Raw genomic sequence first — 16,297 nt, 5'->3', positions numbered from 1 at the left:
GGCTATGCAGCGGCTACGGCTATGCAGCGGCTACGGCGGTGACGCAGATGCAACGCAAATATAAATCCACCTTAAAAGCCCATTTGTACTCCCTTACGTACAATAATTCAACTGTTGTCAGATGGCGCCTTCCATATAGCTTTTATGTTGCCATGGTTGTTAGGTCAGTTCACCCACTAGTGGGCAGAGCTGAGTACAGAGTTCACTCCAGCATAATGCACCATTATAGAGTTGTTTATAACCGCTCAACATACCCAAAAGTATGTGTGAATAAAAACTGGAGAGGCTGGACCTAATTCTCTACATATTTTTACATAATTCTCTATAAATCAGCCACAGAAATCTCTTAAACTTTACATGATGTACAAAAATGTTATGATCTGCTTTATTTATTATGAAACATGGAAGTTGAATAATGGTTCCCCTGGTTTGTCATTTGATAAAAACATTGGTTAGAGGAGATATGAAAGAGGTATAACTTGGTAAGTTACCGTTTAAGAAACTCTAATTCTTTGTTTCAGACCTCACCCATTATTTGTGATTATAGTTACAACATCCACTGATTTCAGCTGAATTTCTTCCCAAAATTTGTGAAAGCTTTTTTTCTGCCATAACTAAAGATACTAAAATCATTTCTGACAAATGTATTGACACACATGGATAAATAACTTATTTAACAGGACACTGCAGCTATACATCTGTATTACTGACAATGGGCCGTCCTGTAACAGATTTTGTTGTGTATTTCTTTAAAGGGGTTATGGTCATACAACAGTTATCTTCTTATTTGAATACCCTTGCTCTGTGCTATAGGGTGTAGTGTGTAAAGTAGTTTCATCTATGCTTTCTCTGTGAAAGGAGGCAGACTCCTCAAACCCTCCAGCATTCATAGCTGCCTGTTGGGGGTCTAGGTCCATTACAATGGACAGAAATCAGCCTGCCTATTGTTTGTGTTGGTCCTTAATTGCGAGACCCACATCTATGTTGATTGTGAGAGTTCGCACATTCATTACGAACGTCATTAGCAGAGTCATTATCACTAGGAGAACATGTTGAGGACTGTTTGGAGACAATTATCTGCTGTTGGCCCGAGTAAATAATAGGGGGACATCTTGCTGTAAATACGGACGTAGAACAACAATAAGTGTTTGTGAGAATGTGATAATGGGTTGCAGTGGGAGTTGTTTACACTGCGATTTGGATGCTGTTCAATCCAGAGCTGCTAACTGCAGGGATATACATTGCAGGAAGAAGATAAAAGTTTCTGACTTGAAATATCATCTTTTTTTTTAACATCCCAGTCTTTCTGCTCATTATCATAAATACCACTTATAGTACTGTAAAGTAAATGAGTCAGAATAATTAAATCATTCTAGACCATGACACTTTCTTATTTGCATACACTAATTGCTGCTATTGTTCGTACTAACTGACCACTAATTATGTCATTAGTCTATGTTAGCCTGTTTTGATAAGGAATACCTGGCAAAGAGATACAGTAGCTGCAATATCAGTGTGTCCGATCTGTGCTGTCTGCCATTAGGAACATGTAAATTACTAATAATAGTTTAGCCAACTTAGTCTAAATGTTAATGAAGTAGTGAATGTTAATGTTAGGAATGCTAGGTGGAGATTATAGTAGTTATAATTACTGACTGTTAAGTTTCTCTAATCCACATTTTCTTACATTACAGCCTGAATCTGCAGCACAATTAATCAACAGAACTCTCTAAATAGGCCAGAAGTTGTTGAGAAGTAAAAATAAGGATTGGATTATAAAAAGAATCTGAAGGTTTGATAGTCTATAATAATAATCATTACAAATAATATGGCACCACACAGCTCCACCAAAGTTCATTGATCAGGAAAGGAGGAAATTAATCATAGATACACAAAAAACAACAGCCCTGCTTCTACCAAGGGGTTGGACTCGGGGTAGAATGGCACTTTTTTTTTATTGCATTTCCACAGGCAAAAAACTGGGAAGGGTGCAAAAATATCTGATCCGAGCTGTCCTACTTCTTTAGGACTCTTCCGTTGGGGTCCCAATCTTACCGAGCTGACCCTAAAGGGTGGAGCTTGACAAACTGGTTGAAAGATTAAAAAAAAAAAAAAAAAAAAAAAAAGGGAATGATGGTGCTAAATCTAAGGAAATTCTTGAGAGAAACATGGTTTTAGTCTTCCAGAGATTTGAGATGGGTCGGACATTGACTCCAAGCAACACCTGCATGATTTAAGGAGAAACATTAAATGTGTTGGAATGACATAGTCAAAGACCAGATGTCAGTCCAACTGGTAATCTGTGACAAGACTTAAATTGTTTTGTTGTATACTTCAGAACCAGTCTAACTTAAAGGAGCTGGACCAGTTTTGCTTTGAAGAATAGGACAAAATACCACTGGGTAGATGTGTCAAGCTCATGGAGACCACCAAGAATATCCATTTTCTCTCCAGGTTTTGATGCTGTGACATTTACAGGGAGGTGAATACTGAATGATGAATTATAAAATCATAAGGGTTTATTGTTATGGCTAGATATTGTGTTTACATTTTGTATAGATATCTTTCCATACAGTGAAGGTTTATGGGAATGTAACCAATACAGAGACAAAAATAATCTGATGCACAATGCTCTGAAAAGGCAACAATGTGTTGCCCATGACAGATGCTGATTTGCACAGTTTGAATGTTTATTGGCTGCCTATAGCCTGGACAATGTTTGTATTATATATATTTTTATTTCAATCAAATATAAATAACAGTTACATCAGATATAGTCTCTATAAAATCACAAATACTATAACAGGAGGGGTGTGGAACAAAAGAAACCAAATGGTTGGCATTAAACCTTTGGCTGTTTATTTATGCAAATTTTTTTTTTTTAAATTGAGCCTTAAGTTTGGCTTTTTTCCTGTGTCAAATTAAATAAACTACAGATGGCCTTGGCCATGCTGCAGCATGCTGTGCATGTTCATATAAAAAAAAGAGAGAATTTCCAGTTTAAACAACAGCATGTCAGTGAAAAGAAGCTTAAATGTGATCCATGTGTGATAGCAGCAGCAGTTTAGGTTGGCCAGCTTCATCCAGGAAGGACCAGAGAATACCTGAATATTTTCATTACTTGTATTAAATGACAGAAATGACATAAGCACGCAGAGTTGATGATAAAATCAAATTTAAATTATTATAACATTTTATGACAAAAAAACAAATAATAAATAATTTTACATATGTTTGACTTAACGTATAATAAGATAAAGATAAAAGATCTTATACTTTTGGGTTGGACTGTCACTGAATGCATTGTTAGTCGTGTCTATAACTGCTCTCCACTCTCAGGAACTTTGTTTGCTACATGGCTAAGAGCTTCGTTCAACTTGCACCATTTGTTCTGTTTTCTGCTCCAGATTTGTTCTTTGTCCTGCATGTAGAATCAAAACCTCACAAATCGCTTTGGTTTTGTGTTTTTTTTTTTTTTTTTTTTTTTTTGTTTGTTGTTGCTGTTTTAAACAGTAGCTGAAACATAAACATTATACCCTGTTTCACCATGAGAAGGATTTTCTTATTTTCTGTTTGGTATTAAATACAATTTATTAAACATCACAGATAAGGAAATATAAGGTATTTTTAATGATATGAGAGGAGCTCCAGAAATACTTAACAAGATAACAAGAAGATGCTTGTTGTTTGGAAGTATAAAGCAAAGGAAGGAAAGGGCAGAAGGCTTTTATTTTTCCTTGGCAATTATATTTGTCATAGATTTTGCTTCAGCTGATTTTTATATTTTATTTGTGGCCCAACTGCCAGAAAGAAAGCAACATACAAAAATGAGTCTTTGTTTTTACCCAGAGAACTTTACTCCCCTGGAATCACGGCTTGTTTTCCCCGTGAGAACTAATGGCTGATGGTAATTACATTTAATGAGATCATGGGGTCGTCCGTGGGGTGCACTTCTGCAAATTGCTCACAGCATGAGATCTGAAGTAGGATAGGGTCAGGGGGGGGCAACACAACAGTTGAGGTCGGGGCCAGGAGTGTTTGCCCAGTGTTTGGGGGCCAGGACCTTCCATGTCAGCGCCTGTCACTCAGTGAGAAATGAAACATGTCAGGCATTTGTCTGCTTTTGTCCTCCTCATTTGTTTGTCTGGCAGAGATAACCACACAGAGGTGGTGCTTTTCTTGGCTCCATTGTGTCAAACTGTTGTCACTCCATCCATCTCCGCCCTGCCCCATCTCCCCTCCATTCCCTGCTCTATGACTGGTCATTTTGCCACTATTTTCTAGCTGTGGGGGGTAACTCAGGCAATTTAGTTAATCCATTAACAACTAATTGTCTCCTCCTACCCTGTTGCTTGGACAAACAAGCTGGTGGGGGGAAGTCAAGCTCAGCTGACCTATAAAAGTCATGCTGGAAGAGGAGCCAATCAGTGTCACTGCATTCGTCCCATGAATCCTGAATTTCTATACTTTTTACTGGAACTTTTAAACCTTTCTTGGGACAAAATTATTTCTTCTCTCTGTAAATCACTCCTGGTTTTCCATCGGGCCTAAAAGATGTTGGGGAACCTGAAGCTGGTCTGCTTGTTTCTCTGCGTCTCCTGGACTGAAGCTCGTATTTGGGCCTGGATGCTCAACATGCCTCACAGCCCTCCCAAAGAAGGAGCTAAAGCACATCGAGACAGTGCCCCTGTTGCCAAAGCACTCACGGTAAGAATCTGGGTACTCTGCATGACACATATACTTGTTTTGAGTTAACTGAAACATTTTTCATAATCTGTAAAGAAAACATTGTTGTGTTGATATATTCACCAGTTAGGCTTTTGTACATGACATTTTACTTTCACATAATAAGAAACCCGTACATATTCCTCAATTTTCTTCAGGCTGTTTGTGACCACGACAGAGCTTGCGGACGTGGTTTCTCATGCGATCGACACTTTGGTCGTTGTGTGCCTCTGCGTGGAGAGGGCCATTACTGTCGGAGGGATGCACAGTGTGTCCGCGGACTCAGCTGCATGTTTGGAAAGTGCCACCGCAGCATCCCAAATGGACAAGAGGGTAAGAGTGAACCAGTCATTTCTTCAGTCTCTTTTTTCCTACTTTTTCTTTTTTTTTTTTTTTTTAAATATATATATATATATATATATATATATCTCAAAAGACTTTCTCTTTATCATTTTGCCTCATTTTTAGGGTCAAGGTGTAAAGTTGATAGGGACTGTGGGGCTTCCATGTGTTGTGCCCGGCATCATGGCGAGCAGGTGTGTAAGAGACGACTTATGCATGGTGAGAGTTGTTATGTGCCAGACGGCGGCTTGGCATTCAGCATCAACCAGATTTGCCCGTGTGATGAGGGGCTGCTGTGTCGTGAAAACAGTGGACCACTACGGGGAGAGTAAGTACTGTAATCATATTTAAGCCTTTTATGCATAATGTCCACTATGTATGTATATATATATATATATATATATATATATATATATATATATATTATATATATATATTTTTATATATTTCTGTAAAAGTTAGATATTGCATGTGGTACTGTTTTTAATTTTAAAAAAATGTCATGAACCTTGCAGGAGTATATAAACATCAGCAGTAAAATGCCAATGCAAAACTTGAGGTAGTATAAAGAAATCTCACTGCAGCTTCTTTTTGATTTGGGGTCCTCATTAAGGAATGGAGCTTCCCAAAAGTTTCTTTTTCTTGGTGAATTAAGGAAAGTTTTGTGAACATTGTCTGATTATTCAGGTGAAATATCCTCAGAGCACCCACCATCCAAAGACTTTTATTCCACCGTGCAAACCACACAGGACATGAAGATGTTTTTGAAAGTTGAAAAAGAATTGTGCATGCTATTGGTTCACTTCAGGGACAAATAAGAAACTGACAAGTGCTCATTAAATTCCAATAAACCATCAAGGATTATTTGTATAATCAACCAAATGCTTAAATCCTCACTCCTTTCATTCATCATGACAAATGGTTCCATGTCACCATGCCCTCTATGTCTCAGTATTATGTTTTCAGTTTTAGCATTTCAAATTGGCAGATGTACTGATATTTTTTAATCTATTAATAAAAGCTGACTTCTGTTTCTTTGCCTTTCAGGAGGGATTTTATTAACCAGCCAGAACGAACAAGCTGGACCTGCCAAGTGCCCAAACTTTAACATCAGGCAAAATGTTAAAGCTATTTATTATGTATATATGATGTGTATAAAGAAATGTATGTTTCCAAATTTGCTATCTCATAATATTAGAGTTCAATAGCAAAATTTCATTGTGTAAATTTTGACAAAAGCACTGCTTTGTGTACCTTGGCTCAACAAAGCTTATACAAAAGCTTCCTTGTGTGTTTGACTGTGCCTATAAATGTCTGTATAAAGAATAAAAAGAAATGTTTTCCACAGGGAAAAGCTCTCTCATTTGTGTTTCAGAAAATGAATAGTTTTTTATTATAAAAAAAAGATTGAGAGCCATGGTGTGAGGTATATAAGGCAAAATAGTACATTTTAAATAGATTTAACAGGAAAAATGTAAATGGTTAAAAACTCTAATTTGAAATATTTTTTCAAACATATTTTCGATAAGTATGTCACATACAATGAAGCATTTACCTGCACAGAACTGCAGATAAAAAATGTAAGAGGCAACAAAAAAAAATGTTTCAAGAATTTATTGCAACTTTTAAAATATTTATCCCAGTCTAACTCTAAACAAAGTCATTTGTTGGATGTCCGTTTGTTCACAAAACAACTATAAAACTCTCATGTTTAGAGTTTGTTACTGAGAAAAAAATTGGGTGTTGTATCCCTTTAAAGCTCCAACTGGATCACATGAACACAGACAGTATTTCTCTTGGAGCTCTTTTCTTGGATCGCAGACAGCAGTTACACAATACGGAGGAATCTTTCAACTCCTAATTGTTAGCATCAGCAGATGCTGTAATGCTAGCTACCTCTATACCCGTTTTTAGATCTGTATCTTCTTCAGTCTAACCATCATGAATTCCCCCGTCGCTCCATTTAGATGCAAATTGTCTGCAGTTTGCCCCATCATCTGCAGGTCGACTTGACTCATTCTGTGAAGGACATTAGATTAGTGTCTAATCTCTTTTATTCTCCTTTTACAGAGCATATAATTAAACCATTTGCAAGAAGGTTTTTGATGCTGTGAGAAAAACTGCACTTCAGCAGCATTAAGATTTTAAAATGTTACATAACAAGGCTGAGTCATGTTTTTGGCCTGGGACAAATCTGAGCATTAATGTAATTTTCTAAACAAATGTGATACAATAAAAATGAAGTTATAAGACTTAATCAACTAATGGCACCAGAAAAGACAAACACACTCACACACACAAGTAAGAAAACTGAATTAACAAGGAGTAGAGATACAAACCGGAATAGCTGCTATAAACAGGCCTGTAAGAACGCACGTTTCACACGCATTAGAAAGGCAGACAAGACAAAAGTGATATCTAAAAGCACAAGACTGTGAGGAACCTGATATTACCAGGTGCTACAAACCAGAGGCCTACCACCTCCTCTTTAGAACACTAGTGACTGTGTATACTGGCTCTTATCTGTGCAACCATCACATTTTAAGGTACCTATACATGCCTGTTTGTTCTGTTTAGGATCCTCAACGGTTTACAGTTTCCCAAAGGTCCATGCTTTTTGGTCAAGAGAACAAGATGGAAACACAAGTGCCTATATTTGGCTTTTTACCTTAAATACTGCAAACATCTGTCTGTGATGTATAAATGTATGGTTGTACTGTTATGTGTATCTCTTATAATAGTGATTATATATTAATTATTGCACATAAATGAAAAACATGGACATGCACTTCAAACATGTTTCTTTCTTTGGCTGAAAGATGTTCTGGAAAGCTTGCAGAGGCACATTTTAAACAAATAAAAATAGAAACAATCAGCACAATTTGGGATTTTGACGGTTGTATTGGATCAAGTTAATTTGACTGATATGCACTGGTAATTTGTACTGTGAGGTGTGAAGCTGGCATTGTTTAATTGACATGGTGTTACAGCGGTAGATGTGTTACTTACTGTAAGAGGCAACATCCTTCTGATCTCTTTAGTCATTTTTCTCTCTTCCTGCAACTTTTGATTATGTATTCTAACCTCCTAAAAATCTCTTTGTCACACTGCCAGGACTGCTTATGTTGAAGACTGGTTTTAAAGATTTTATTTATTTATTTAATTTTATAACCCAAGCCCTTACTTCTGCATGAGCTGTGAGAATAAAACGGCACTGGTGATTAGGCTTTTTGGCTTTTTACACACTAGGTTTCTGGAATCCATAAAAAATTTCCCTATGAGGACAAGGCACATCTTTGTATTGTATCGTATTGTATAGTGTCATGCCGTATCATATCGTATCGTATTGTATCGTATTGTATCGTATTGTATCGTATTGTATCATATCTTGCATGACTAATAACATGGCATTGTGTTCCTTAATATTTTAAGAATGTAATGACAGAAGAACAATATTTATCTAAATGGTAAAGAACATTTATTACACTTTTTATTTTTTCAAAATGCAAAATTATGGTTTTGTCTAAAGATATTCACACCATTATATTTTAAAACAATGAAAGGATGAATAACATGTTTAACACAGTAACAGAGGCCCTTCTTGAATGGCCTTTTCTCAGCTTTATCAGTAAAGTTAGTCTTTTTTTACAATATTGAGTGAAAGATAACTTACTGTATATCTTGCTTTCTACTGCCACATGATAATGCTTATTAACTTTAAAAAGACTGACATTTATTAGACATGTAAAATTCAAAACTTCCTGGTATTTGGCTAAAAAAAAAATTAATTTCTTTTCACCAATCTCAAGCAGACTCTGGCAGCCTAAGTGCTACTTCCATGAGACAGTGGTCATTTAAAAGTCAATGTCTGAGCAGCACAGAGACCTTTTGTGAAAGGTCCCACAATAGAGCTCTTAAACCAGTCCTGCCAGGGGAAAAGCAGATACAGGAGAATGGTCGAAAGCCATTTAGACTTACCTGTGATAGTATAAATTCCTCCCTGGAGTTGTCTTAGAAGGGTTAGTTGATCAGTCAGACAGCAGTAACCTGTTAAAGAGCCATGAAGATCCTCTGACAACCAGGAAATCAAAGGTGTTTACCCATCAGGTGAGTCTTATTTTAGATATACATAATTACATATTAACTTGCTATATTTTCTAATCTATTCCATTTAAAATTTCTCTGCAGCATTACACTATGGCTTCATTTGGTGCACTTTTAATAATGTTGCCAGTTGCATTTGCATGCACACCACAGAAAGCAGGTAAGAACATCGAAATTAAAAGATTTGTCTCATCAGTATAAAAAAACACCCAGAAAATTTAACTCAATCATTAACTGGATTTATGAGAGACAGTTTCTATACAACTCAAGACATCCTGTATCAGTTCAGTTTAGGAAAATTTGAGTAATTGAGGAAATAGATTTAAAAAAAGAAAATAACTTTTCCCACAAATACTACCGTTGAAGTATTAAAGCTTGACAAATAATAATTACAACATTCAGCATTTAAGTATAAAATTAAAAGCAGAAAAAAATAATCAAGTTTGGGCTAAAATGCAAAAAATAAAATAATATATGTATATCTGAAGTTTATGTTTCATGTTTGTATCTTTCAGATTATGTTGTAGTGTCCTGTTTTCCCAACACCATCATTGCCAACGTCCCAGAGTGTCCTTACGGCTGGGAGATAGAACAGCTTTCTCTGGGTGGGGTCTGTTATACGGGAATACACAGCCCAGGTTACTACCGCTTCATCATCCCAGACCTAACTCCCAAAAACCACTCGTACTGTGGCACGCAATCTGAGGTGAGCCATAAAAAATCCATTAGCATCTAGCCATGAAGAAGCAATATCCTTGTTCCTGTCATACCAAAGCAGGAGTTTAAAACTACTAAAACATCAAATGCTTTAATTAGTGCATTCACTTTTAGGACATAGAGATACAAACATGTCTAGAAAATTTAGGCTCAGTAAATCTGCAGGTTTAAAACTGTTAAATGTCTAAATATCCGTTTTGTGTTCATCTGTTTAGCTGAAAGTGTTACCCAAGATTTTAATGTTTCTGCTACTTTACACTCTTTGTGACTCTTTGGAGTGGTGGCGAGTGGTGGGGGCAGGGGCTCTTGTTTCTTGGTTCTTGGTTCTTCCCGGTAGTTTGGTGTATAAAAGCCTTTAGATAATAGCAGGGAGATCTGTCACTGACAGTTCTTTTTTTATGCCAGGGAGCCAGAAACACTATATCCTCCTGAGACTTAGAATTCATTCTTATCCCCTGTGGGAAACATGAGTCCGTAACCTCTTAGCCAAACATAATTAATGCAAATTTTCCAAGTCCAGCATGTACAGTAAACTGCAGAAACTTGCAAACCCTTTCAAAACACAAATTTTATTCAAGATTCTTTTGTGAACATCAGGATGTACTATTTCTCATTTTCAACCAATTTCCACACTTCAAGAAGCAAAGAACGTGTTAGAAGAAAATAAAGTTCATAGTTTCAGTAAAGTTCATGGTTTATAGTTATAATTATTTTCTTCTTAAGACTATTGCAAGCATATTCTGAGAATTAGAATATTCTGTGAAGCATATTATATGAATCATTTTATGTGAATCTTATACTGTAACTGACTGTGTGCATATATTATCATATATTTCTCATGGGAAAGCTTAACATGACCTTGCTGAGAAGATATCGCAGCTTTAACACTTGGACTGAATAATTGCACCTTCAATTTGCATTCGCTCTCTTTCGGTTTACAACTGGCTGTACAATGCTCACAACTTTTTGTGTCTGTTTGTGCGCTAAATTGAACTCCTTGCAAGTAAAGTTGACTCTACCAAGGTTCTGTTGGTCTGTCGTTCCTGATTTAAAGTCTGAGATTATTATCCAACAGAACTGTATAAGATAGAAAGGATTTTACTTTAAATGATGCAGGAGGGCCAGACAGGGTTAGTAATTAAAACTACATTGAGCTCATTTGTTTAGATTAATGTTGTTTTGGAGGACATAACTGGAATATTCTGGCCAAAACTACCAGGCAAGCCTCTGATATGAAGCAGTTTGTCTCAAGACAGATGAAGACATCTTAAAACTAGGAAACATGAAATTACATTAATCTTTGTTAGTTTATATCTTAATGTAATCATTTTTGGAGTTTTTTTTATGAACATTTTATTCAAATTCATTGTCTTTATTTTCTGCAGTACATGCCAGGCAAAGACCCCAAGTACATCTTCTATAACTCCATTGTGTCCAACGATACTTCGCTGACGGTCAGAAACCAGCCGGTCAACTACACCTTCAGCTGCATGTACCGAGCAGCCTACCTGGTAAATAACGCTGTGTTCAGCCAGAGGTAAGCACCAGTTCAGCACACGAGGCGACCACAGCGACTGTGTGAAGAATCTGTGCATGCTGACCCAATGGCTTGCAGCGTTTTTACTAAACCCTTTGCTTTTTCCAGAGTGGCTACAGTTTATGTCAACAATGGGAGTTTAGGCACTTTTAGATCACAGTTGTCTATGAACGTGTTCACGGTGAGTGGCTGCTCACAGGTTCACCTTATCCAGTGGAAGCGACTTGTTTCATGTATCTTAAAGTAGTCATTAACTGAAACTGATTGGAAGATAAGAAGCAAGAAACCGCTTCTGTTTTGTAGAATTCAAAGTTCCTGTATGCTAAGGATGCTCCCTACGTGATTGACATGTCTGAGATCGGCTCTGAAGTTTTTATTGGCATTGAGGCAAAAGGTTTAAGTAACAGGTATATCATCAAATTTTTCAAATGATCATATTTACATTTAACTATACTCAGATGGTCAGATAATTTCCCATGGATATCTTTCACTTCTCAGGTTTAAAGTTGTGATAAACAACTGCTGGGCCACTCCAACTCCTTACTCAACAGACAGGAAGAGGTGGAGTCTCATTATCAACAGGTACTCACACATACAGTAATGTTGATAACAGATAAATTAAATCTAAAGAACAGCTAGAATATAAGGTATTATATTCCATTACGTATTTGTAAAAGTTTTTAATTAGCTGTTTTCCTCAAGCTGCTCTGCTGACAACACTGTGACCATTTTTGAGAATGCCAAAGATAGCCGCTCCATGTTCAAGTTCAACTCTTTCCGCTTCCAACGGCTGGAGAAAGTTTCCACTGTCTGGCTTCACTGTGAGGTCCAGATCTGTGATGGAGAGCGGCTCAACTGTCAGCCGGTGAGTAAAGCATCGATATATGATTCTGTAATTGTCTTTTTTTCCATTTATTCCTGTCACAGCAGGCTTTTGAAACTTTTCACAAAAGTCTGCTGTTTCTAAACCCGGGCCATGTTTTCTCATCTTTTTGAGTCTAAATGGAACAAAAATGTTAAAATCAGATGAAACTGAGAGTTAGTTCCAACCTGCCTGCAGTAGGTCTTCTTGTTCTTGAAGCTGATTTTTTTTCTTTAGGAATAAATGTTTTGCTGAAGGCTTTTCCCTCCTGTTTGACATGTGAGAATGATCACTGCAAAGACAAGGTCCACTGTATGAACAGCTGTGTTTCATGCATTTCCACCACAGCTGGCTGCAATTTTAGCCATGATGTAGACTCCCAAAGATAGTTTGTGTGAAGCATAGTTGTTTTTGTTTCTTTCAAAAGAAGCTAGAATCTGCATCATGATTTATCTCCTAAAATTACACATAAAAATGGATATAAAGGATCATAAAGTACTCTTCTGTAATGTCTACGCTAAGGCTGTATTTGTGACGGTGCAGGACAGAAGCTGGAACTGATTACTGAGACAAAATTTTGCTATACTTCATATAGAGATAGTAAAGCTGTAAAATCACGAGATCTTGTCTAGTCCTGACAACAAATGGTGTCAGATGTCTCTTACTGCAGTATATGTACAGAAGGTGTCGTTCCTGATGAATGTGTCCTGATTTCTGTTCGACAAACTATGTCTCTATGCTGGCTGTGTCAAAAATGATTGCATGGTCTCAAGTGTATTAATAAAACACCAAGTTGTGTCACATCTTAGAAGGATGCATCCTTTTTTCTTTTTTCAAGATTTTGTGGCTCTAGTGGCCTACATTGAGCAGTGGCTGGACAGGAAAGAGAGTCAGAGAGAGAGAGAGATGAAAGAGACATGCAGCAAAGAGCTTCAGGCAGGGATTCAAACTTGAGTCACTTTTTCCAGCTGCTATCAGATGAGAGGCAGGGTACAACCCTGGACAGGTTGCCTCCAATCACAGGGCCATGGCAAGAAAACTACATGCAAATTAAATAAGTAATATAAAATAAACATGCTCTTTGTGGCATGCTAGTCATACTCATACCAGGTGCATCTTCTGATGGTGGGGCAGGTATGGCAGCTCTGGTTGCAGGTTATGAAATCCTCATATGATAATGAAACAATTCGCCTTTGGCCCTATTTGTAATTTTAATTCTAAAAACTGAGAAAAATAGACACAGGATAAAACATTACAGTGAATCAGCCCTTTTAACAGAAAGGTTCATTTCAGTTTTATTTTTTTGTCTTTTCAAAGAGCCCGTGCTCTGTGAGGAGTTTGTCATCAGAGGTAGATCCAGATGGAGGAATCCTTACAGCTGAGTTCCAGATTAAAGGTAGACAACATGTTTCCAGTTTATTCTTTGATAATGTGATACTTCTAAGTCAACAACATATAGACGACTCACGTCGCTTGTTGGCTCTCTGGTATTATTTAGACTATAGCCTTCATATTTTCACAGGCAGCGGGTCGTCTAATCATGGACACATAACAGGTAAGCAAATGAGATAAGCAACAGTAATTGAGTTAAAAATGTTTTACTTCAACTCCAATATTCTGGGCTGTGGTCTGAATTTTAGAAATGTTCACTTCAAACACTGATATTCAAATTTAACTGTAAAACTTTTCAAAAAATTATTTAATTACAGTTTCAAAGCCCTCTGCTCTAAATTCAGTTGAGATAACAGTTTTATTTTTTATTTTATTAAAGAATTTGTAGATAGACAAATCAGCCAATCAATAAAAACTAGATATGTGAAACAAATAAAAAAAAAGTATTGATCAAAATAAAACAATCAGAATGATTTACTGTTAATTAAAATATTGAAATTTTGATTTCCACAAATGTTCTTGTCCCATTTCTTTTTCAAACATAGAAAACCTTTTTAAAGTTGAAACAAAAAAGTTTTTTGCATTATATTATTTTTTTGTGAAAGCTACCAAAATAGCTCAAACCGCACGTCTGTGTATTCTGTAACATGTGAGATGCTGTTTCCTTTTTGTTAGGTTGTACTTTGCTTTCCTAACATAAGAGAAATATTGACTCAAATTGTTGAGCCTCCAGTTTCAGTGTAAATAAATAAAACCGACATAATCTCAGTTCTCATTTAAAAAACCTAAAGGCAAAAATACAGATTTAATTATTAACAGAACTGCAAACTATGAAGAGAAACTTACTTTAATTTGCAGGTAATACAAATTATTCTTACAAAACCATCCTGTCCTTAACCAACTTGTCTAGTTTTTCTTCCTCATGTTCTTTTTGCTGCATCAGACAGACATAATCAAGTAATTATTAACAATATAAATAAAATAGAATTACACATTTTACTCAGAAATCTTCTACGCTGATTCATAGTAACTTCATTGTAATTTGATTCTGTAATCATGATCACATAGCTACCCAACACAGATCCTTGAACTAATCTTGTTCAGAGATGTTTTGTCTTTCCTGTAATTTGATTGATTGTATTTTCTTTCCACTGCAGGCGCCTCACTACTCATCCTTCTGCTAGTCCTCATGAACACATGTTGCGAATTGATCGGTGGATCAAAAATATAGAACGGAAAAACAAACAAACACATGTTGCGAATTGATCGGTGGATCAAAAATATAGAACGGAAAAACAAACAAACAAACGAAAAAAAAAAAAAGAAAAAAAAAAAAAAAAAATATATATATATATATATATATATATATATATATATATATATATATATATATAAAATAATGTAATTTCCTGCAAACACTGAAGGAGTTGTCACCGGAAACTCGGGGAGTGTTTAAATACTTTCCTTCCTGTCAATAAAATGGCTGATTTTATCAAACACAATTTGTATCCAACACATGTATCTAGCAATATTTTACTTGTTTCTTTAATAAAGATTAATTGATAATATTAAAAGACAGTCAGTATTATTCTTTGGTTTTAAACTTTATTCTGGGTATTGATGAATTTAATATTTAAAATTGGACTTACAGCAAGACATACATCAGTTGTGTAAACATAATTTTTCAGTTTTAAAAATGAGATCAGGAACAGAAGCAGGGATTTGGGGAATTACAGTTGCTTAATGGAAAAAATACATTTAATTTATCTGTTAAAAAAAAAAAGTTAACTTCAGCTTGAACAAAAAGGCATGTCCTCTTTACGGTAACCCAAACACATCAAAAATATAATTTAAATCCTTCTCATAATTCAATCTTCCGTTTTCACCCAGACATCATTGTAAACTGGTGGATGAATCTTGTCACTACCTTTTGATAAAGTTTAAAGGATTAAAACCTGCGATTCTAAATTTTAGGAAAGTCATGGTGTGAAACATGAACTCTCTTCCCTTCGCATGATGGTTGAAGACAGCATTCTCCAAGTGTCTTTTCAGGTGTTTTGTTTTTAGTGTGATATAAGATCAGTGGTATTTTATTAATAACTGCTGATGAAGAAAGATTCTGATGAGTGGATCGTCAAAAAGTGGAATAAAAAGTTAAAGTAGAACAATTATGAGAAACTTTTTTATGTCTGGGATGTTCATAAATGAGTGTCTGAGGTTACTACCAATTCAAAAACTCAGACAGACAAACATATAGACAGTTAGATAAGCTTTGTTAATCCCTCACAGGGGAAATTTATTTGCCACCACAGAGCACATACATACCAGAATACCAATTTAGAAAAAGAAAAAAAACAACATTAAAATACAAACTATCAACCTAGAAACTAAAAGTATTTGTTAAAAAAAGAAAACATCTGACAGCAGTTATGACAAATCTGCAGTTACATTTCATTTTGGTTCCTTACATCTAAAAATATGTGATTTTATGAGCCTTTCAGATTTGCAGGTCCATAATTTTATGAAGTTATCCCTCTATATCTCCACCTAACTTCAACTCCAGATAACGCTGCATTTGCTGTTCCTCAATAGAATGAAGCTGAATCTCTTTTCCTTGC

General features: G+C 35.9%; 2 protein-coding genes across 2 annotated transcripts; both read left to right on the top strand.

The window, feature by feature from the left end:
* The first annotated feature begins 4,554 nt into the window (after positions 1-4,554).
* Positions 4,555-6,379, top strand: LOC121632841 (dickkopf-related protein 3-like). Its single transcript, XM_041974592.1, has 4 exons — positions 4,555-4,707; positions 4,884-5,058; positions 5,194-5,395; positions 6,115-6,379. The coding sequence occupies exons 1-4, from the start codon at positions 4,555-4,557 to the stop codon at positions 6,173-6,175; spliced, it is 591 nt and encodes a 196-aa protein (XP_041830526.1). The 3' UTR covers positions 6,176-6,379.
* Positions 6,380-9,264: 2,885 nt separating this feature from the next.
* tectb (tectorin beta) lies at positions 9,265-14,918 on the top strand. Its single transcript, XM_041974614.1, has 10 exons — positions 9,265-9,331; positions 9,687-9,877; positions 11,274-11,425; positions 11,534-11,606; positions 11,729-11,832; positions 11,924-12,007; positions 12,128-12,290; positions 13,605-13,683; positions 13,810-13,842; positions 14,837-14,918. The coding sequence occupies exons 1-10, from the start codon at positions 9,265-9,267 to the stop codon at positions 14,908-14,910; spliced, it is 1,020 nt and encodes a 339-aa protein (XP_041830548.1). The 3' UTR covers positions 14,911-14,918.
* Positions 14,919-16,297: the final 1,379 nt, after the last annotated feature.

The sequence above is a fragment of the Melanotaenia boesemani genome, chromosome 21, assembly GCF_017639745.1.
Source record: "Melanotaenia boesemani isolate fMelBoe1 chromosome 21, fMelBoe1.pri, whole genome shotgun sequence".
Lineage (NCBI taxonomy): Eukaryota > Metazoa > Chordata > Actinopteri > Atheriniformes > Melanotaeniidae > Melanotaenia > Melanotaenia boesemani.
The sequence above is the reverse complement of the archived record's forward strand: the minus strand, read 5'-3'. Positions and strand labels throughout refer to the sequence as shown.

Bases quoted from the DNA above. Each gene is read 5' to 3' on its own strand.
- LOC121632841 (XM_041974592.1), top strand. From the start codon at position 4,555: ATGTTGGGGAACCTGAAGCTGGTCTGCTTGTTTCTCTGCGTCTCCTGG. The intron at 5,059-5,193 runs GTAAGAGTGAAC...CCTCATTTTTAG, and splicing joins CATCCCAAATGGACAAGAGG to GGTCAAGGTGTAAAGTTGAT. The intron at 5,396-6,114 runs GTAAGTACTGTA...TTTGCCTTTCAG, and splicing joins AGTGGACCACTACGGGGAGA to GAGGGATTTTATTAACCAGC.
- tectb (XM_041974614.1), top strand. From the start codon at position 9,265: ATGGCTTCATTTGGTGCACTTTTAATAATGTTGCCAGTTGCATTTGCA. The intron at 9,332-9,686 runs GTAAGAACATCG...TGTATCTTTCAG, and splicing joins ATGCACACCACAGAAAGCAG to ATTATGTTGTAGTGTCCTGT. The intron at 9,878-11,273 runs GTGAGCCATAAA...TATTTTCTGCAG, and splicing joins ACTGTGGCACGCAATCTGAG to TACATGCCAGGCAAAGACCC.